The sequence below is a fragment of the Schistocerca gregaria genome, chromosome 3 (assembly GCF_023897955.1).
Source record: "Schistocerca gregaria isolate iqSchGreg1 chromosome 3, iqSchGreg1.2, whole genome shotgun sequence".
NCBI lineage: Eukaryota > Metazoa > Arthropoda > Insecta > Orthoptera > Acrididae > Schistocerca > Schistocerca gregaria.
The window spans coordinates 520,220,356-520,243,929 of record NC_064922.1 but is presented as its reverse complement, the minus strand read 5'-3'; the positions used below and the strand labels follow the sequence as shown (position 1 = coordinate 520,243,929).

General features: G+C 38.7%; 1 protein-coding gene across 1 annotated transcript in view; it reads right to left on the bottom strand.

Moving 5' to 3' along the window:
- Window positions 1–6,368: 6,368 nt before the first annotated feature.
- The window catches only part of LOC126354111 (uncharacterized), a 47,355-nt gene continuing 30,149 nt past the window's right edge, over window positions 6,369–23,574 (bottom strand). The window contains exons 6-7 of the mRNA XM_050003504.1: window positions 21,300–21,389; window positions 6,369–13,268 (exon numbers count right to left, since the gene is read on the bottom strand). Coding sequence (XP_049859461.1) covers window positions 11,767–13,268; window positions 21,300–21,389 — 1,592 coding nt within the window. The 3' untranslated portion in view covers window positions 6,369–11,766. The remainder of the gene's footprint in view (window positions 13,269–21,299; window positions 21,390–23,574) is intronic.

The following is a 23,574-nucleotide window of genomic DNA, read 5'->3' as shown; positions in this document are numbered from 1 at the left end:
GTGCCACAGCCCACCATATGTGCTGAACGAGATGATGATTACGTGGAGAAATAGTCAATAACCTTATCAACAATATGCTGTAATTCTTTTCAAATACACTTTTTCTTAAAAAAAAGAAAAGAAGTAGTATAAAAAATCTAGAACACTTTCTTTCCGAACATGCCTCAGATATCTGAAATTGCAGTCACAATAATCAGAAAAGAATGAACCAAAATATCGATTAAAAATCTTGGAGTATGCATACAAAATTATTTAAATTGCAATGACAATGTAAAAATATTTGCAGAGCAGGTCAAAAGCTGCAATGGTAGGATCCTCAGGAAGCATAGTCCTCCCATGAAAGACAGCTTACAAAACCCTTGTTCAACTACCACTTTATTAGTTTTCCCAGTCTGCAATCTTTGGCAGGTAGGGTTGATGGAGAACTGTGAGATGGTCTAAAGAGCAGCATGTTTTGTCACGAGTTCATTTAGTAAGTTCAAAAGTCAATGGAATTCACCCATTGCTATAAAACTGCTGAGAGCATATGTTTCTAGTCAAACAACATAGTCCTCCTTCCTACATATCTCTCACAAAGAGATTATGAAAGCAAAATTGAAGAGATTGTAACTCACGCAGGCTTACCTACAGTTGTCGTTCCCAAGCACTATAGCAAGTCGAACAGGAAAGGAAGAAGGGACCTTCTACATAAAGAGTACCTACTGCTACGCACTGTAAGGTGACTTGTGGAAGACAGTCTAGATGTAAAATTCACAGTCCAAAAATTGGCTGCCCCTCAGAATTCTTCGGCCATCTGCATGGTTTGGCATCACTGCAGTGTCTGGAGGAAGTTTCGTCTTCTGCTTCAGCTGTTACAGAGTTATATTGCTCAGTGTTGAGTGGTAAACATTGGGAAATGTGCACACGAATTCATGAGTCCACTAAAACCGGTTTTAACATTTTCACTAAAATTATCAATAGCTCATATACGGAGGTTGAATGAAAAGTAATGCTTCCACCTTTGTTAATTAGGTTTGATTGGGAATATTTTAATAAATCAAATGCAGAAATAATCCTTAGAGTGCGATCTTTAATTACCAGTATTCACTTTTCCATATAATCACCAGCCAATTGGATACATTTTTGCCAATGACGAACAAGTTTTCTGAAGCCATCATGGAAGAAGTCGACATACTGTTTCTGCAACCCCAGTCTCTCAGTGTTTGCATCAGAAGGATAATGATGTCCCCACAGATTGTCTTTCATTATCGGGAACAGATGGAAGTCAGACAGTGTTACATGTGGACTGTATGGAGAATGCCGTATGGTGGTGAGATTCAGTCTCTGAAGTTCTGTTGTGGCGTGAAGTGTGTGGTGGCAGTCATGCTGCACAAAAACATTTTTCTTATCCTTTTGGACCCTTGTTAGCTGTCGTTTCGGAGTTCGCAGTGTTGTGATGTAACGTTCTGAATTTATTGTTGTTCCACAATCAAGGAAGTCAACATGAGTAACACCACATGCCTCCCAGAACACTGTGGCCATGAGTTTTCCAGCTGAGGGCTGTGTCTTGACTTTTTTTTTTTTCTGGGGGAGAATCTTTGTGTTGATATTCCATAGACTGACGTTTTGTCTCCAAGTCATAATGGTGTACCCATGTTTCATCTACTGTCACAATTGAATGGAGAAAGGCGTCACCTTCATTCTTGTAACAAGAGTGTTCCTGGCAAATTTCAAGTCTGTATACTTTCATTTCAGGAGTCCGCATTTGGGGGACCCATCGTGTACAGGTCTTCCGATTGTCAAGCAAAGCAGTAATGTGACCCACACGTTCTTGTGAAATGCTGATTGTGCTTGCAATTGATATGACAATCATCCTGAATCAATCTGTCAGAATTTTGCTTGTGAAACTTAGTGGTTGCTGTCACAGGACGTACAACTCCTTTTTTTGTCACACAGGTCAGATGTTCCCACCTCAACATCTTTAAACTTACTCACCCAATGATGCACAGTACTCACAGCAACACTATCACCACAAACTACTTTCATTCTCTGATGAATCTCCTTAGGGGTGAAACCTTCTGCTGTCAAGAATTCAATGACTGCACATGCTTAAATCGCATTGACCGACTGTCTGCACAGGGTTCCATACTTTACACTGTAACAACACAACTGTTCAATGCTAAGGCTTCCCACCAACTGCAGCTGTAGAGAAGAGGTTATGGAACAAGCCAGTACCTGCCACATACCAATGCTGCCAACTGTTGAAGATTTATGAAGGTGGAGGCATTATTTTTCAGTCAACCGCCATATATTTGATCATAATCACTGCTGCAATTTTATTTCATTTGTAATCAATATACTTATTCATGTTTATGATATGGGGTGTGCCCACAAGGAATTATGAACTAATAATCATATTTGCCCTGATGTCACTTTAATTGAGTTTCTATCATGCAGTCATTCATATACTATAGATATGGAGCCTAAGGATTACTATGGCACAATCATCTGCATATCCTTGGCAAAAGTAGCCTCTAGCATTTAACTCTTCAATGAGTTCATTGACCACTATGTGCCACAGTAGTGTGGACAAAACTTCTACTTGCAGACATACTCTGGTGGTGTTGATCACCATTTTCTCATTCATTGATTATGATGCCTTCTATCTTTCTTTTACTTAGCATGGTCTTCATCCACCAACATATGGAGATGTCACTGCTGCACTTTTCTACTTTTCTGTAGTTGTAACCATGGATTCAGAGATTGCATTGCTAAAAGCCCCCTCGATATCCAGGACTTTGTAAAAGAACAATTTCTTCAGACTGCAGATTTTTTTTTTTTTTTTTTTTCCACCTTTCCAACATGTTGAAGTGCTGTTTCACATGACTTGTCTGGTTGATGTGTTGCTTTACAAGCAGACCAACATCAGTTATATTCTCCCTAACAAGCACATTAACCTATTTTTCTAACATCTTGGAGGAAAGGGGGATAGACTGATCAGTCTCATGTCCATAACATTGGTATGATCAATTCTTCCTGGCTTTGGAATGAAAACAACTCTCACTATACTCCAGGCATTAGGAATGATCCTGCTGTGAGGCTGACCCTAAACAGCCTACATAGGAAGCTAATTAAACCCTCTCCCTCTTATTGCAGTAGAGTTGTAAGGATTCCACCTAGGCCACTAGCCACTGGAATTTTTTTAATCAGCATTTTCGCTGGCAGATTCCCAGTTTCCTTCTGATTACCTGTAAATAAGTGTTTCTCAGGAACTGACTCTTGGTATGTGCTATCTGCCAGCATGCATTAAGGGAAGTGAGTCTTGAGGACATCCAGTCTCTCACTCATGGTACTTCAACACCCACCATGCTATTTCCTTTGAGTACCTCATAAATTAGTTGGTATTCTAGATTCTAGCGAGGATTTTATTAAGTCTAGTGCAAGTACCTGTACCTTCCACCTCCTCACTGAATACCTTCCAGGATGATAGTTTCTGTTGCTTGATCTCAAAGTTGTATTTGACAAGGGCCTCCTAATACTTTACCTGCTGCCCTTTCTTCCTTGCAAGGTTGAATATTCTTCTTACCAGCTTTCTTTGCAATTACTGATAGTTAGTCAACCAAAGCACATTTCTGTTTGTGAACTACTTGGTGACTGGCTGTTAAATTTGAGGTTGCCATTGTCACTGTGCCTGCCATTTCCTGAATACCAAGGGAGTTCCTTATAAAAGTTATGACATGAGATGAGATTGCATTTGGTCTTTCCTACAGGGGCTCTATTATGTTTTTGTAGGATTTCTATAGGCCAAATTTGTTTAACACCCACTTCACGTCACGTAAGGATGGCTCCAACACTGCATGCCACTGTTTGACAAAACTGCCCATTAGAGTGGACCCAAAATTTATGGCAGTTACGTCTTCCTTTCATTCCTGAAGGAATGTTCCCTACCCCACTTCAAGATTTCCAAATTACTATTGACTCGGTATTAAACTAGTTGCTCACCTTTGCTGATGGTATTGCTGTTCCCCAGTAGGCTGTGGGCTTGGCATCACAACTGGCTATTCATTCTGCTGTTAGATGTCTACCACTCTCCTCATAAGGAAGGTAAGCCGATACCAATACAATTTCCCTTGTGTCTCCTTTCTAATGTTGTTTCATCCCCATGGTCACTAAGTCACTGGAACTAAGTCTGCCACAGCATGAATAAAGTTCCATTCTTAATGTAAATGCATGTTCTGCAACCCTTTAGATATCTAGAGCAAATCTAATTACCTCAAGTTGCTCTGAGCCCGAATCACCCCTGTTACATAGTTAGGGCTCCTGGATAAGGGCCATGTCCACCTCCTCTTTACACAGAATACAACACAGGGAGGCAGTTTCCCATTGTCTGTGTTGAATATTATCTGCAACACTTGAAGCCTCCAACTTTCCACCATTGCCAGCTCCAATGGCTTTGATTATCCTGAGAGTAACCTGCGAGAACCTTAAGTACAATTTCAGATCCTGTTCTCAGATTGCTTTCAGGGATTTTCATAGACTTTCATCACAGCTGGTAAAACCTTTTGGTTGTTATCCTCCATTCCCCTGTTGGGACTTTCGGGTTCTGCAACAGTACTTCCTCAAATAGTCTTTGGAGTAATATCCTTAAGAAGTTTGTTACCCGAAGATATTGGCTGTTGTCTTGACCAGCAGCTTCACCTCCTCTCATGTAGATACTCTGGGCACCAGCTCTTTAACCCAATCCATTGTTCCCATACCCATGCAGACAAAGAGCACCCTTCACTCATCTTTCTTTGGAAATGAGGAGAATCTATTAAATGAATATAGCAGGATAACTGTGTCCTCTGGGAAGTAACTCCACAATCACACAGTTGCGAAACATGTTCTGTATTGTTGCCAAGTTTCCATTATACTATCAGCATGAGAATATGTTTTTAGGGTGATGCTTGCCTTGAGCAAGCTCATAAGTGAGCACAGTTTGCACCTCAAAGAAATTGGCACTGGTGGCTGGAACACCTAAAATACACTACAAGGAATTCCATACCTGTTTCTCTAAATAGCTGTAGGGACTACAGCAGAGTTACTAATAATATTCAGAAACACCAACTGTGAACTAAGTACCATAAATTAGCACGTGTTAGAAAATCAACAAGAAAGGTGTCTTAAGTGTACTGAAGAAACTCCATCACCAGATGTAACTCACATTTTTTGGAGCACCTCAAATGTTTATACCGTAAACATTATGAGTAGGCAACATATCCTTCATCATTATGGCTGTAGAAAATGTTTTTCTTAAGGATGCTGTCTCCAAAACAGAGGATCACAAATGAAAACCCAAAACAGCATAGATTACAAAACATGAACATCCACAGAGAGACTTCATAATCTACGAACAACACCAAGTTCCGTGTCCAGTAAGGTCTACTGTCCAGAAAACCACAGGCCTACACAGTGAACGAAAAAGTCATGTCCAAAATCTATGAAGAAAATGAAACAACCAAAAGAGTAATATGCATCAATTCCAGATTCTGTCTACATGAAAGGAGTAGTAGTTATCAGGCTGTGCAAGAATAAATATAAAACGCTGACAGTAATGTTCTTAAGCAAACTGTTGTTCGGTCTATAAATACTGTAGGAAAACAAGTCTCCAACACAACCTCTGCTGATGCTTTGTCAATGAAAACAAAACATGCTGATGTTGAAGAGCTCCTCAACTAGCAGTACACTTAAGGCAGAGATAACCTAGCACAGACTGTTCGGCTCTTAATGCACGAATGAGCTGTTTCACAGAACATTTTGCTATGACTGGTGGGTTAGAAAGTGAAGCAAATTATCCTTCAGGTACCATCAAACTGATAACTTCAGCAGCCTCTCACTTTTGTATCTTACAGTGCTGCCAGATCATGTATACAACGGGACTTAGAATTCTGTGGACAATTTTTGTTGCATAAAGAGCACCTTCATCGTTGCCTGTAAAATCTAGGTTCCATTGATGTTTTCTGTTAGGATACTTTCAGGTTACATGAGAATGGTTGAACCAACCTAACGTGTTTTTTTTTTGACGGTTCTCTTTTTAGTATGGTAAACTGGTAAACCATATGCTACTCAGAGAGTAATTAATCTATTTTTTTAATGTTGTCAGTTATTATATTTGTTTTATAATATTTTACATTTTGTTTCTGTAACAATTCTCACAAGATGATCATTCATCATAACAAATTTCAAAATTAAGCTACTAACAGATAAATAGAAAAGTTATCTGTTTGTGAGAATTCTTAAATATTGGAAATGAGGTTATTTGATTTCTGATATTCAGTTCTGGATGCACAACTGTGGATCACCACGTAACTGTATTAGGAAAGTTTTGAAGCAAATGAAGAACGCAACTATGATATTCATCAAATAATTTTATGGTAACATTTTAAAATTCAACATTCATAACAATTTTATTTCAAATTCCAAGCACAGATATTACTATAAAAATATTTACCGTGCACCAAAAATATTCCTAAAATTTTTCTAACATGATTTGTCACAATTAATGATAATATGAAAGACTAACATTGTTAGGAAAACCATCCACATGAAACAATGGACAATGACTGCACACAATTTTTAAGTAACTGCAATAATTTATAAATTCTCAATTATACTTCTGCACTGTAATAAACCACATTACTTGGCTTACATTTTATCATGTATTACAGTAACTTGCCACACTAAAAAGAAAAGTAATGTATGGCCACACTTATGACTTGTTACATAGGAGCTGAAAAAGCACATGATACGTGTTAAAGGCAACTGTTGCGTTTAATTTGTTTTCTCTTATTTCCAGGTAGCAGTATTACACAAAAAACAGAAATAATATTCCGCTTTCACACTCACTTAAAAACCCTTTTCAGAAGCAAACCTATTTAATACCCACATTCTCCAACATAGTATCTAAATCAATACATAAGCTAGTAAGTTCTGACAATAGTAAACCCTTAAGAAATACTTTCCAATCTGAGCATTAGTGCCATCAAAAATTACAACCAAGATTTATTATGCATTATACCCCACATAGTTTATACTTATTCATAAATAAAACTTCTTTCTCATCTAAAATATACAATTTATTGCACAAGTGGATTATATCATATGCAAACTGGATTCTATTTTACAACTGTCTTAGAAAGTTATATAAAGGCTTTAACACTTAATATATATGTACCATTAAAATTTACATTTAATTTCTTTTTGTTAGACTAGTATTCTAAAGCACAAGTATTAGGAATATTACTACTGCAGCAATAACAATAATTATAACAGCAATAATCACAAGATCAGTCTAAACTACTGCATCCATTGCAGTTTGTTTATGGATAATTTTAGTCTGAGCAGGAGTAGCAATACTGTAACTGTTGTTACATTTTGGTAAATATTCAGTTTCAGTCTATAACAAACTCACCAACAAAAATAATTTTAAAATACTTTCTTGCTCTTTGTTAATATGTTACTTAGTAGATACAAGCCTGCCCAACAAGTAAAACCTTAAAGGTGAGGTTAAGTGTTTCTCAGTTATGAATGCAGATAAAGATAGCCTGGATGATAATTTCAAACAGACTGGCTAACACAGATAGTAAATTACTTTTGTCTTAACTAAAAGCATATTCTGTATTAAAGATGCATACAAAACTGTTAAAATCTTTGCCTGGACATATTTCACAAAATCTTAAAAGAATCTTTAGTGGCAAATATTCAGACAATGAAATAAAGCAATCAAATTTACTTGAAGAGCCTTGGTATATGGCATTTAAGTAATACTGTAACAAGAATTTCTGCAATGCTGATAATATGTAGTTTCTCCAAAACTAACACTTGTCATTCAAGTCAAATTTTAATTAATCTAAAAACTTCAGTTAAAAGTTAATATCAGTGTTATTGTATTTCATTACATCAGTTCAAAATGACCAGAGGAAAACAATTGGAATGGAATGAAGTAAAACCACAACAAAACATAGTCTCTCTACAATACATTTGTTTATTCATTGCACTCTTATAAGGAATAATTTTAAAATATTTAGCAGTCTCTGTTTCTGTGAAACAGCTGTGCACTCTACAGATTCACAAAATGGACAATTTCGAGACCAATGCCAGGTTTAAGAGTGCCATTCATGTAAGGAAACAAAATCAATCTATGTTCACAACTCATAAATACTGTGATTTGAATACTTCAATATGTAAAAATTATATACATCAAAAATAATTTGCTATTAAATCAAGGACTCTAAGGTGCTTGCTCTTGAGGATTATGGTACGTATAAAAAATTTATAAATTTAGTCATTAAATGTGTCCTGCTTTTTCTTTGATATAAAGGCATAACCATAAAATACACTGCTTCATGGTCCCAGCATATATTTCATTAATATCCGACATTACATTTGGTCTTGTCACAATCCTGCTTATGAGAGAAGCTAAGTATGCACAACTTTTACCATGATAGGATGGCCAGATAATGATGCCACACAGCTAAAAGACCATGCATGTGGACTGGTAAATTCTGATGTGAATAAAATACTGCATTTGGATGTACCAGAGCAACACCATCACTGTACAACAATTCAAGAAATTTAAAAACTATAATCACCACAAAGCAGAAGTTGAAAAAATGTTATATCTTAAAGACACTGGATCAAAAAAAAAAAAAAAAAAAAAAAAAGTAGACGAAGAAGGATTATGTGCATAGCAACACACAGATCCATAGATCTCAAATGATGACTGAATGTACAAAACTACACGACTACTGCAGTGAAAACATTATGATAGTATGTAAATTAAAAAGGTAGTTATGTATTGAGCTGTAGTAGTAGTAGTAGTAGTAGTAGTAGTAGTAGTTGCAGCAGCAGCAGCAGCAAGTAATATTTACGAATCTCTGAGATCATATACCTTCCATCGTGTTTGATAATGAGCAAGAAAATTAAACTGGACCAGACAGATGGAAATAATACTAGATTAGGTTGGTTGTCTAAAAACATAACAGAGTGCAAATATGAAATTAATTAATTTTAGTTCTCTGGAGGAGTATAAAATTTAAATGGAAGAGAGGTTCTGAAAATGCTATTAAAAACAGTCGGCATGAACTTACAACTGTACATTTCCTACAGACAAAGACAGAAATAGAAAAAACAGAACCGAGTATTTCGATGAATACTGTTCAATGTTCTACAAATAATTGCAGAAAAATTATGCATGATGCCAGACTTCAGAGAGTGGTGAGAATTTAGAATCAATATGAAACAAAAAGTAATAATATAAATATGCAGCTTCACTTTCAATCACAGTAACCACATGCTTGCCATTTTAACAGTGCAGCCTATATGTAAATGTTAGTCAATCACTAGAGACACAAATGCTGAGAAAATTAGCACAGCTTTGATATAGAGCCACTTACTCCTTTGTTTCTATCTCCGTTTGTCTAATAACACAAAAAATAGATTTAAATGTATGTATGAGTGTGTGTTTTGTTTGGTGGCAGCATGGGGGGGGGGGGGGGGGGGGCTGGTACTGCAGTGATTACATGGCATAATGATCCTGATGTTTTGCAGAAAAAAATATCCAAAATTTACAATATTTTTCGTACTTTATAACTTGCTACAATGTTATAGAAGTCTTGAGACTAAACCAGTACTGATGCTGCAATAGCTAATGAATGTGCACAATATGCTATAAATAGGACTCAATATGCTCTTATGAGCATTTCAAAATATACTATTCTAAATTGTTAACCCATATTAACATAGCAGTTCAATTCATTATAAATGAACTTTGTAGCACATACATTTTACAAATTTTGGTATAAACTGAAACAAGTCTTCAACTACCTCATGAAAACTAATGATATTTCTCAAGCAACTGTTCTTGTTACACTGGATGTGCCACTGGCTACAGAAAAATGTATTGAAAGAAAAATTATACCACTCTCTAAGTACCCAGAAAATATCTGCCTTACTCTCATTGCATTTTTTTAAAAATTTATGAATAGTGACAGAAGAATGAAACCTCACAGGCCAAAACATGATGAAAATTTCCTGAATTGGATTAATATTACCATTAAACAATATTCAACAATAAAATAATCTCTGTGGGGTCACTCCCAAAGTATGTCATTTTGTGCAGAACGTAACGAAAAAGGTAGAAAATATCTAGTGCATCTTTTATAACTACAGAAAGACTTAACTGAAGCCTCTGCAATAGATTGTTGAATGAATATTTAGCAGACAGAACTCTTCAGTGCATTACCACTATATATAAATGACAGAATGAGAACAAAAACTGAAAACATTTCAAGCTGACAATATCAATTCTCATCCCAAAATAACTGACTAGAAGACATAGGTAGAATAGTAAATAACAACTGAAACAGAATTCAACAAAGTGAAGCAGGAACCGCAATCAGTGCACACAAAACAAAATCACTGAATGGAGGGAAAGATGCATGTACTGCAAAACAGATAAGGCCATTTCCTCAAAAAGAGGCAACTATAGGTTATGAATGTCTATTCAATAATTTGCACATTTCTTGGATCAATAATCTGTAATAATCCACACCAAACTACTTGTTTTATGCAGTGGTATAATATAACATTAAGATATCACTATTTACCACATGTAAAAGCCGCAGAGCAGTGGACTGGGACACTATCTTAAGCCATTTGTCATGTAAGTCCGGTAAGTAGTGATTTATTATAATTACATATTATATTACTTATTTTGCGCGTGCGCGCCCACCCAATTTTCCAAATGTTATTCAATTCTCTGAGAATAACAGCCAATTCTGGCTTATATCCCAAGTTTTCATGTAAGTATGAGCTTCCATAACATGAAGTTTCAGTACATGCCCTAACAGCATAAGTATTATCCTATTAACAATGATCTACAAAAATAATTACTATACTGTGAGTAATTTATGAGCATATTTTCATTCTTGGGTGCAAAATGCACCACCAGTCCACTGCAGTATCTACAGCAAATCAAGGTCATGCCAAGGAATTGAAAACACTTGCAGTGACAGGGGAAAACAGTAATTAATTTACAGAAGTGCACAAAAATGACAATGCAATATTACCTGGGTTCCAATATTACTTCATGTCTTGGAGACAGATGAAGCCAGAAACGGTTGCATCACAAACTATTTCAACAAAATTTTTCACTAAATAAAAAATTAAACTCTTCAGTAATTTGAAGCTGTTATTTCAAACACGTCTGACAAACTATGTTAATACTCCAATTAAGTGTGTGCAGACTGTCAATACTAATGTCCAGCATTCCATTTAAATGCTGTTTTACTGTGTTGCACAATATGAACAATTTACCTCCTCCTCATATTCCTAACTGTAAACACAAAATAAATGTTTATCTAAAATATAGTGATAAAAGTACGCAGTTTATTGGAATATATTCCAGTAAACGAAGACATTAACTGTTTTCCCTTAACTGATGCATAAATATGCATTTTACATAAAATTTCACATTGGGTACCAGAACAGAGAGAAATTTCAGTTTTATCTCAAATATTTAACCAAAGAAACTTGATGCGCAACTTAATGGAAGACTGAAATAGTTTGAAGAAACATATATATTAATAAAATTTATCCGCAACGAAAGAAGTTCAATTTTTCGTTTTACATTAGATAATATTAATTCTCTAATACACATACATCTCAGTATAAATTTTAAGTCAATAGATTTTTCATAAATTTAAAAATGTATTGCACATACAAATAATGTAGAACATTCCATAATGTTTATATTTTAGTAACCAGTGAGTTACTACTGACTGGCACAAGCTGCAGAACAGAGCCAACTTTAACTGCTGTGTACAGCTCTCCAGGAACCACATGTGGGAGCACAATTTTCTCCTCACCAGCTAGGCCAGAAGTACAATCAGCAGTCTGTAAGGAACTTTTATCTCCTTGCCTATTGTAACAGTGATCATCTGAGACAACAGACATATACTGTGAAAACTGTTTTTGATTTGCATTATAATTTCCTTGTTCCCCTGAATACGTTAGCGTTGTATATTCCTTATTGTCTACACTAGATTGGCCTACTACAGTGCCAGTCTCTTTTTGAACAAAGTCACATTTTACGTCAATGTTTGGACTTAAATGTAGCCTGCTATGTCCATTTGTGTCATTTCCAGTTACCACACTGTAAGAACATTTGTTTTGAGTAACGAAAGAACTACGTTTGTTCACTTCACTGAAAAAATCCTTTGTCACAATGTGCGAGTCATTCTTAATGTACGGTAATTTCCATTTTGGCTGGTACGGAATATAATCTGTATTTTTAGCAGCAACTGGTGATGATTGCAGGAAAACTCTTTGCTCATTATTAATACCTTTTGGCAACAACTGCCGTTTGCTACTAAATGAATCACTCTTTCCAGGTATATTGATTAATCTTCTGCCATTCCTTAGCATTTCTTCTGTCAATATTATACGGGGCTGGTTTACTGTCGGCATCACAATGGTCGATATGACAGGGGAAGAGTTAATTTTATTCTGATCATTGGTTACAAAGGAATCATTAGATGGGCGTACAGCATCTGATGTTTTTATACAAGGATTGTCAACAATGTACAATCCATCTGTACAGCTGTTTGTTGGAGCTGTATATGGCACTAAGACTGAATGATTGAAGTTTGTAGCAGACTGCACACAAGAGGCTTGTTGTGCCATTAATTCTGATTTCTGTGGTGCTGTAGTGAACGATTTATGGATGCTTGCACCATGTTCAGGAGAGTTGTGCTCCATACTGCTACTTTTATGCATACTCAGTGGCGCTACTTTAACCAATCTCCTTTTCACACATATTGATGTCTTACCAACACATGATTCTGAATGATGCCTGATCAGTTTATTTCCATGAGGCTCAGTTCCAATTTGACAACGATTTGTTACTTGGGAAATAGGATCAGTACATTGCACAATGGCCTCTTTCTCACAAGTCACTGCACCACCAACATGTGTGGCACCCACAATTGACTTAGACACACCACCTGCACCAGTAGCCATGTAAGGAGTGAATACTCTACTTGTGTTGTTCTGGTCCTCTGTCTGAACAGACTCAGCAGATGAAAATCGAGTGGCTTTATTGTCAACTAAATGCAATGTAAGGACCGCCTCACCAAAGCATTCACCATCTGCACTGTTATCAACACCTGACTCCTGAAATTCCTGACATTCACCGAATGGCAACAACACAGAATCACTGTAGGTGCGTTTCAATTTGCGTTTTCCTCCACCTGTGAAACAATATGAAGGATAAAAATTAAATTAATGAATGAGACACACCGTGTGACAATGAAAAATTAATACAAAGAAATAAAATTATACAGCTGTCTCAATATGTTACTGCAGTGGTGTCAATGAATGAAAATGAGACATATCCCACAATGACAGTCAACATCCTGGAATGTTATAGTCAGATAGCACAATAGTGGACATATTCTGAAAGATACCTCTGCCTGTATCTCGGCACTAATGTGCAATAAAGCTTTCCAGTATCTAGTGCAATCTAAACACTGTTACTTGGTGCAAACTAAAAGCAACTACTGTTTACAGTTCTGTCAAGTAGCAAGGAGGTGGGGGAGGAATGAGCGCGTGGCAACAAGGGATTGCACCTGTGGAAAAGACTAGACACAGCTAATGCAACTGTAATTAAAGTCCAATAATTCATGTCTCCTCAAATCACCAACATTGCTTCATTATCTGCATCAATTTGCAAGAGATTTATGAATAAACTAACTAGTACAAAGGTCACAGCAACTATGTGATCTCTACCTCATGTAGAAAACAAGTACATTGACAGAGTCCTTTAGGGAGACATCGTCACACACAGGAAGGAAAACATCACAGTGGCTCCAGCATATGGCATGACAAAATGCCACGCTCTCATTCCTATGGCTTCAAGCATTCAAGAATCCACTCGAGGTGACACTGAAGTCTGTGTTTGTAGCAACTTCAATTAATCACTACCTTACTAGGATATTTTTACACACAATATTTTTGTTCCCATTATGCATATTAAAACCATATCATGAAAACTACTGTTCATGCTGCATCGACACTCATGGAATGTGAACAAGAGGTGATGACTGTTTCTGCCGTATCTGCTTGCAGAGTAATGTGGAAAGCTATAATGTATATAGTACAGAGATACCTGCTGACCCAGGTATTTATTCCTGGGTTGGTGAAACATGTCACTTGACAGCCTGCGTGTAATTGGCTATACTGCGATTGTGAGGTTGCAATAGCTGCCATTGCACACATCCACATCTCCAAAGAATACTTTTAAAATGTCAGCAACAATCATTATGTACAAAAGCAGTCACTTAATATATACATAAGTACAACACAGTACATTTTTCTAACAATGGAAAGAATGACTCAGAAAAAGTGTTTGGTGGTATATGAAACCAAGAAATAAAAACAACCGAAGTTAATGACAATGTCCATGCAAAGTCATTATGAATTGTTACTGTAATAGTTGCATATAAAAGTCTTACAATAATGTAAACCTAAGCACACATCATAAAACACACTATCCACAGTGCTAAAATGAAATAAAGCAAAAGATGCCTAGCCCACTCAGTTGCAGAGAGAAAGAATTAATTCTGCATATATTTACACTCACCAATTTACGACGTCCGTGTCACAATTCCATCCAGTACTCCTTCACTATAATTGGAATTGGCACCTAAACCACCACCACTACCACCACCACCAAGAGAAATCATTGTTTTTTTCTCACTCTTATTTCTGTGTATAATCTGTGCTTCTCTAATGAGTTTACCAACATGGTCTATTTTTTTCCTCCATGAGGTGGTGTCTACATTAGCAAAACCACATAGCAGCCTGTCCACTTCTGTTATTGTAAAAGTCTTGTTATTCCTAATTTATGCCTTGACATCATTCCAGATCAGTTCAATTGGGTTTAAATGGCAGTGGAAAGGCAGTAGTATAATTATCATATGAATGGTAAGATGCATTGTCCAACACAAACACTGTCAGAACACTGAACTGGAGTAACAAAATTTTAAACCATGGCAGAAATCCTGGGTGGTCCATACCCTCATGATAGTCATAGGTTTTTCCAAGTCCAAAAACTGAAAGTTGTTCATCCACAAAACAGTTTGCAGAACCTGCATGGGCCACAATTAATTGGGATCCTCCTCCTGTTGGCTGATGACCGCTGCTATTCGAAGTATCAACTGTACACTAGCATTTATCAACTGATTCTCTAACATTGATACCAGTTTCATCTAACCATATAATTGTGTGTATATCCTTTACTACAATATTGTAATATCTATATATTAAAAACAAAGATTCCAAGACTTACCAAGTGGGAAAGAGCCGGTAGATAGGCACAATGAATAAATCACACAAACACACACACAGAATTTTGAGCTTTCGCAACCAGCGGTTGCTTAGTCAGGAAAGAGGGAAGGAAAAGGAAAGATGAAAGGATGTGGGTCTTAAAGGAGAGGATAAGGAGTCATTCCAATCCCGGGAGCGGAAAGACTTACCTTAGGGGGAAAAAAGGATAGGTATATACTCACTCACACACACACACACACACACACACACACACACACACACACACACACACACACACCCATCCATACATACACAGACACAAGCAGACATATTTAAAGGCAAAGAGTAAGGGCAGAGATGTAAGTTGAGGCGGAAGTGTGGAGGCAAAGATGTTGTTGAAAGACAGGTGAGGTATGAGTGGCGGCAACTTGAAATTAGCGGAGATTGAGGCCTGGTGGATAACGAGAAGAGAGGACATATTGAAGGACAAGTTCCCATCTGCGGAGTTCGGATAGGTTGGTGTTGGTGGGAAGTATCCAGGTAACTCTGATGGTGTAACACTGTGCCAAGATGTGCTGGCCGTGCACCAAGGAATGTTTAGCCACAGGGTGATCCTCATTACCAACAAACACTGTCTGCCTGTGTCCAGCACAGGATCAACATAGCTCATCTCAAACCAACACTTTTTCGACTTTTTTTCACACCTTTATCTCTCCCTATATAAATTTCTATTTATTTTCACTTTAACCTCATATTACCCTTTCCACCTTCTAATACCATGTCAAACTCACAACATCCCTACAACGACCCCATTAAATTTTATTTACATTCCCTCCGCAAACATGCCTTCACCCTAGCCAGATTACGCTCCCATATTTCATTTACTCAAGCTTGTCTGACATTTGGCATTACCCCCAAAGGCCTCACACTTAAAGTTCCCATCTCTGGCTGCAATCCTTCTTTCCATCAGTCCTTATACCAGTTCCAAACAGCACAATCCATAGCCCTCACCCGCCTAATCCTTCACCTATACATCGACTCTGCCAATGAACACACCCGTCAACTCCTATCCCAAATCAAAGTCCTCAATCTTTCCTCTCCCACATCCACACCGGCTGTTCATAGCATCCTCCTACAGGCCAACCGCAAATTAGAACAGCATGCCACCCTCCACCTCAAAAAACTATCCAATCTCCTGGTTTCCCACCTCCTGAAAGGCAACTCACCCTTCACAACCTTTCCAGCAAACCTCAACCTCCTCTCATTGCACACAAACCCAGCCTCTCCCATCTACTCAATCTCCCACTTCCAGCTCCACTCCCCCCAACACCTCAAAATTCTAGTCAACACAATCTGGAACCACAACACCCCTATTCAGTAGTTACCCTTTCCTCCAAACCTCTCTCCCAATCCGAAACCTCTGTCCTATCCAGCCTCACCTTCAACCCCACTCCCAGGTTCAACCAAACTGCCCTTGTCAAAGATTTACTGTCCTACACTCTTAGTCTCTGCTGGAAATATCACTTTGCCACGAAGAAAAATAATCCTGATCCCAATCCTAATGATCCAACTCCCGAAGACACTATCCAAATTGAACCCTGCCTGGAACAGTTCCGTCCTCCATCACAGCGGGATCCACCTCCTCTTCCTCAAAATCACCCTCTCCAAACCTTCCAGGAATTTCTCACTTCCAGCCTTGCCTCTCAATCTTTCTTGAAAAACCTTACACCTGTTCACAACATCACCACAGCCAAAGCCCCGGCTAACCGTGATCTGAAAGCTGACCGATCCACGATCATTCTTCCAGCTGACAAGGGTTCCACGACCGTGGTACTTTATCATCGGGAATATGTGGCTGAGGGACTGAGTCAGCTTTCAGACGACTCTACATACAAAGTTTGCCAAGGTAATCCCATTCCTGATGTCCAGGCGGAGCTTCATGGAATCCTCAGAACCTTAGGCCCCCTACAAAACCTTTCACCTGACTCCATCAAACTCCTGACCCCACCGACACCCCGCACGCCTACCTTCTTCCTAAAATTCACAAACCCAATCATCCCGGCCGCCTCATTGTAGCTGGTTACCAAGCCCCCACAGAACGTATCTCTGCCTACGTAGATCAACACCTTCAACCCATTACATGCAGTCTCCCATCCTTCATCAAAGACACCAACCACTTTCTCGAACGCCTGGAGTCCTTACCCAGTCTGTTACCCCCGGAAACCATGCTTTTAACCATTGATGCCACTTCCCTATACACAAATATCCCGCACGTCCAGGGCCTCGCTGCAATGGAGCACTTCCTTTCACGCCGATCACCTGCCACCCTACCTAAAACCTCTTTCCTCGTCACCTTAGCCAGCTTCATCCTGACCCACAACTTCTTCACTTTTGAAGGCCAGACATACCAACAATTAAATGGAACAGCCATGGGGTGCCAGGATGGCCCCCTCTTATGCCAACCTATTTATGGGTCACTTAGATGAAGCCTTCTTGGTTACCCAAGCCTGCCAACCCAAAGTTTGGTACAGATCTATTGATGACATCTTCATGATCTGGACTCTCAGTGAAGAACAACTCCAGAATTTCCTCTCCAACGTCAACTCCTTTGGTTCCATCAGATTCACCTGGTCCTACTCCAAACCCCATGCCACTTTTCTTGACGTTGACCTCCATCTGTCCAATGGCCAGCTTCACACATCCGTCCACATCAAACCCACAAACAAGCAACAGAACCTCCATTATGACAGCTACCACCCATTCCATATCAAACGGTCCCTTCCCTACAGCCTAGGCCTTCGTGGCAAACGAATCTGCTCCAGTCCTGAATCCCTGAACCATTACACCAACATCCTGAAAACAGCTTTCGCATCCCACAACTACCCTCCCGACCTGGTACAGAAGCAAATAACCAGAGCCACTTCCTCATCCCTTCAAACCCAGAACCTCTCACAGAAGAACCCCAAAAGTGCCCCACTTGTGACAGGATACTTCCCGGGACTGGATCAGAGTATGAATGTGGCTCTCCAGCAGTGATAAGACTTCATAAAATCATGCCCCGAAATGAGATCCATCCTTCATGAAATCATCCCCACTCCACCATGAGTGTCTTTCCGCCGTCCACCTAACCTTCGTAACCTCTTGGTTCATCCCTATGAAATCCCCAAACCACCTTCCCTACCCTCTGGCTCCTACCCTTGTAACCACCCCCGGTGTAAAACCTGTCCTATGCACCCTCCCACCACCACCTACTCCAGTCCTGTAACCCGGAAGGTGTACACGATCAAAGGCAGAGCCACGTGTGAAAGCACCCATGTGATTTACCAACTGACCTGCCTACACTGTGACGCTTTCTATGTGGGAATGACCATCAACAAACTGTCCATTCGCATGAATTGACACAGGCAGACAGTGTTTGTTGGTAATGAGGATCACCCTGTGGCTAAACAAGCCTTGGTGCACGGCCAGCACATCTTGGCACAGTGTTACACCGTCCGAGTTATCTGGATACTTCCCACCAACAACAACCTATCCGAACTCTGGAGATGGGAACTTGCCCTCCAATATATCCTCTATTCTCGTTATCCACCAGGCCTCAATCTCCGCTAATTTCAAGTTGCCGCCACTCATACCTCACCTGTCTTTCAACAACATCTTTGCCTCCACACTTCCGCCTCAACTTACATCTCTGCCCTTACTCTTTGCCTTTAAATATGTCTGCTTGTGTCTGTATATATGGATATGGATATGTGTGTGTGTGTGTGTGTGTGTGTGTGTGTGTGTGTGTGTGTGTGTGTGTGTGTGCGTGCGTGCGTGCGTGCGCGTACGCACGCGCTTGAGTATATACCTATCCTTTTTTCCCCCTAAGCGAAGTCTTTCCGCTCCCGGGATTGGAATGACTCCTTACCCTCTCCCTTAAAACCCACATCCTTTCATCTTTCCTTTTCCTTACCTCTTTCCTGACGAAGCAGCCGCCGGATGCGAAAGCTCGAAATTCTGTGTGTGTGTTTTATTCATTGTGCCTGTCTACCGGCGCTTTCCCACTTGGTAAGTCTTGGAATCTTTGTTTTTAATATATTTTGGAGTATTCTTCCCTGCTATAACATCTGTAAATGTGCTGACAAACTGCATTGGTGTGGAAAGAATCAAGATCAATTACTGGATGAGGCTCCTTGTTTTCCTTTTCCCGAATACTTAAAACCACACTGTTTTTTCAATAGGGGCTTAGTTAAACACTCTTTACTTCAGTATCACAAATTTTGAAATAGCAACCCTTTCCTTGTAACTGTTCTTTAACCAAGTCCTAGAGTTTTTGAGAAACACTGTAAAATTTATCAGCAGGAATTGACATGTTGATGAACAGATAGAAATTTTTTCTTGCTCGTAAAATTCTTGCACCAAAGTCTGATTATTTAACAGCACTCCACAGTGCAACGGATTTTCACTTTGTGAAAAACCATTTTGATGACAGTGCCCTGTGTTCCTCACTTGTTTGTCAGTTGTATCACCAACTTTATGGTGCTTGGGTAGTGACATGTTTCAGTGGCCTGAGTATATTTACCAGACCAGGCAATTCTTACACTGAGATCAACTGACACAGACCTGATTTCCTCATAATACCATGCTCTTGGTTATACATTCTAGTTATTTCAATTTTCCACACTGGTTGCATTTGTGATTTCTCCATGTCAACCTCTATACGATGTTCCTACACTCTGCTGCTCATAGATTGGCCGCACAATGAGTCTTCCCTCTTCTGACATTCAGCTCCCCCGTTTCCTGCCCTAGAACCATTCATTGGTCGGAATATGTGCATTTGTGCTGACATGACAGTTCAGTGGCACTGCCATGCCTGTGCACATACACAATAATATGTTTTGGAAGACTGACTTCATTATTTCAGTCTTTTCTGTCATCTTCTGTTTTGGTGGCACTAGGGTCACTGAGGGAATGAATAGGCAATTTGGATCTGCTTACTGACATTACATAAGGGCATACGATCTTAAGACTTTTTGGTGTGAATAGTTAGCAAAAATCTTACACTTAAATTCATAGAACACTTCTCACACTGTTCTCTTTATGTTTGTTTTCACTACGTTTAGCTTATGCTTCTCTTATAGGCTTAAATCTGTGATGCTGCTCTATTTGCTTTTGTAGTAACTTTCTACCATGGCTACTGAAATACAATGCTTATTTTCTATGCCTTGCAGCCTTGCTAGGCACATAGTTGTCTTAAGCTGCATTATACAATGCTTTTGAGTTTTATTCATCTATGCTAAACATATTTATCCTCCAAGCTGACCACCACTGGCCAGCCACTCCTTGGGAATAACTGATTTATCAAGTTCCAAGCCCATCAGTTGCTCACTGTACTCTGAAGTACTGTCTCCACAAAATCCCAACCTGACACAGGACAGCAACTTCATTTCATCAACAGATTTACCTGAAAATTCCAAGTTAATCCAAGCTGAAATTATTAATTTCTTGAAAATTTTTCTACATGAGAGTAAGTTTTGCTTTACTAGTTTTCATGGAAAGTTCGAAAAGCACTAGAGGCCTAAATATTCAATGTTGAGATACAAAATGTGTTTTTAAATGTGAATCCATATTTATATTTCAAAAATGAGAAACTAATCTGTTTTTTCATAGATGACTTACTCAAAGCTATGCAACAAATTCTCTCTCTCTCTCTCTCTCTCTCTCTCTCTCTCTCTCTCGCACACACATTGCTTCTGAAGTCGGACAGTGTCATTTGTAACAGAATTTAATTGCTTCCAATACAAGTAGCCACTCTTAGGCAGCACGTGTAATTAAGGCAACACAACAGACACATCCAATAAGCAGATGAATAAGTAATGATAAATCGCTTATATGATTCTCAAAGCACTATTCAGCAACAGCAATAGTGCTTGTTTAGTTACTAGAAATGACACCTCAAAGGCATCAGTCATTACCTATCATGATTTTAGCTCTCTCCTCTATACTAGGCACCACACGTTGTGATCGGAGAAGAGAATGTCGAGTTGGGTAGAGTGGATTTCTATCTGTAAAGAAAACCATATTTATAACATTAAAATAACTGTAAACTGTACCATCTGGTGAGCAGTGGAATTAAAAAATATTATTATAGAAATATTTCATCGAGTGTCAAATATCAGGGAAAAACATCAACACTACACTTTTAAACTGCACATTTACATTGCAAGAACAATTAGAAGTGACACACACAAAAATACAGAATGTGCACTAACATCTGAATGTTGACACTTTACACATGTTCTTAGGTAAAGACAATAACCTACAGGGGATAGGCAAAATAACGTGAACAGTGGTCACAATGGGATGTATGGATGGCAAGTAAGGCACGCGTTGTGCTGGACTGTGCGTGTTCCGTATGGACAAGGCATCAGTGCTGGTTTCTTACGAGTATTGCACATTTAGTGTTTGCATTCAGAGGCCAAGGTTGATGTGCAATGAAAGACTTAACAGAGGTCCAAAGACAGCAGATTGTGGGGGCATCAGTAACCAACACAGCCAACTTACTGAATATTTCAAGAGAAATTTTTTCAACACTCATGACAGCCTACAAAAAACATGGAAAGACATCATTGAGTAAACATAATAGTGGGCACAAATCACAACTAAATGATAGCAATCGCTGTACACTAACACAAATTGCATCAAAATATTACAAAATTATGGCATCTTAAGTGACTGCAGAGCTCAGGAGCCATCTCCGAGACCCAGTATCTATCGACATTGTCCACCAAAAACTCCATGAAGTAAATAGCCATGGACGAGATGCTATACCGAAATCATTGGCGATGACAACCAACGCAAAGAAGTGCAAAACATAGTGTTAGGAGCATAAATCCTGGACGGCTGATCAATGGAAACACATCATATGAGCTGACGAGTAAACATTTTTGTTATTTCCAACTTCAGGCCGGGTTTATGTCTGGAGAATGCCAAAAGAAGCCTATGATCCTGATTGCTTGATTCCAACGGTTAAGCATGGAGGTGGAAGTGTGTGAGTGTGTCGGCAGCCATACCATGGTATTCTGATAGTCCCATCATTATCATCAATGGCAGTGTTACAGCCAATGATTATGTGAACATTTTAGGAACATTTAGGCGGCCCATGATTCGAATGTTTTTCCTCCAAAAAATGCCATATTTCAGGACAATAATGCACCCATTTACACAGCCAGGACAGTACAATTGTGGTATGAGGAGCATGCAAATGAACTGAATTGTCTTCCCTGGTCACCACAGTCCCCAGACTTTAACATTATTGAACCCATGTGGACAGTATAGGAGTTAACATTTACGAAGAGTCAATGATGTGTACAAGAATAAAACAAAATGTCTACAACAAATGCGGATTAATCCTACAGCAGGTGTGCTGTTGTAAAAAAGTACAACAGCAGCAGTTTTTATGCCTAATCAATGCCTAAATCTTGAGCTATTGCACCATTGCTGACATGTATTCCATTGCTGACGTCTTATCAACAGTGTAAAAGTGGTTTCATTTCATTTGGTTAGCTTTGTCAGTTTGTTTTCTGAATTGAAAACAATGAGTTGCAGGCTTTGTTCCAGCAGTCAATGTCCAGAGGAAAGTGAACAAAAAAATTAACTATACTTGCTCGTTGTTTATAGATGCACATTAAACATTACTTTGGTTACACCGACCTATGAATATATTTATCATTTCATTTCTTTGATGTTTTGTTCCAATTCAAAGGGTGTATCAGACAAAGAAATTGGCAAACTGCTCAGAGAAGGTGATGGTAAAGTCTATCCAGACTTTTCAGACTTGGAGGAAAATAAAGTAGATTTGAGTAGGACCACGGCAGTGAATTCGAACTTGAAGGTGAGAATGGTGATAATCTCTAAGAGAGAGAGAGAGAGAGAGAGAGAGAGAGAGAGAGAGAGAGAGAGAGAGAGAGAGAGAGAGAGCAGATGTATGAGTGTTCTTTATTGAAAAGACTAAGTTTCACTTTGGTGTACAAGCGAGCAAGCTAAAACATCAAACCCAAGAAAAAAACATTGTACAAATTCCACCAAATCCGAAGAGAAAGGTGAGGAGTACAACTGACGAAGTTAGAGCTTTTTCGAAAGTAATCAAACTTGACTTTATCAATAAATCTTACACTATACAAATATCTATATAAATAAACAGCGAGACACACAAATTCTTGCGCAAAAGAGATAATAAAGTGACGAAAT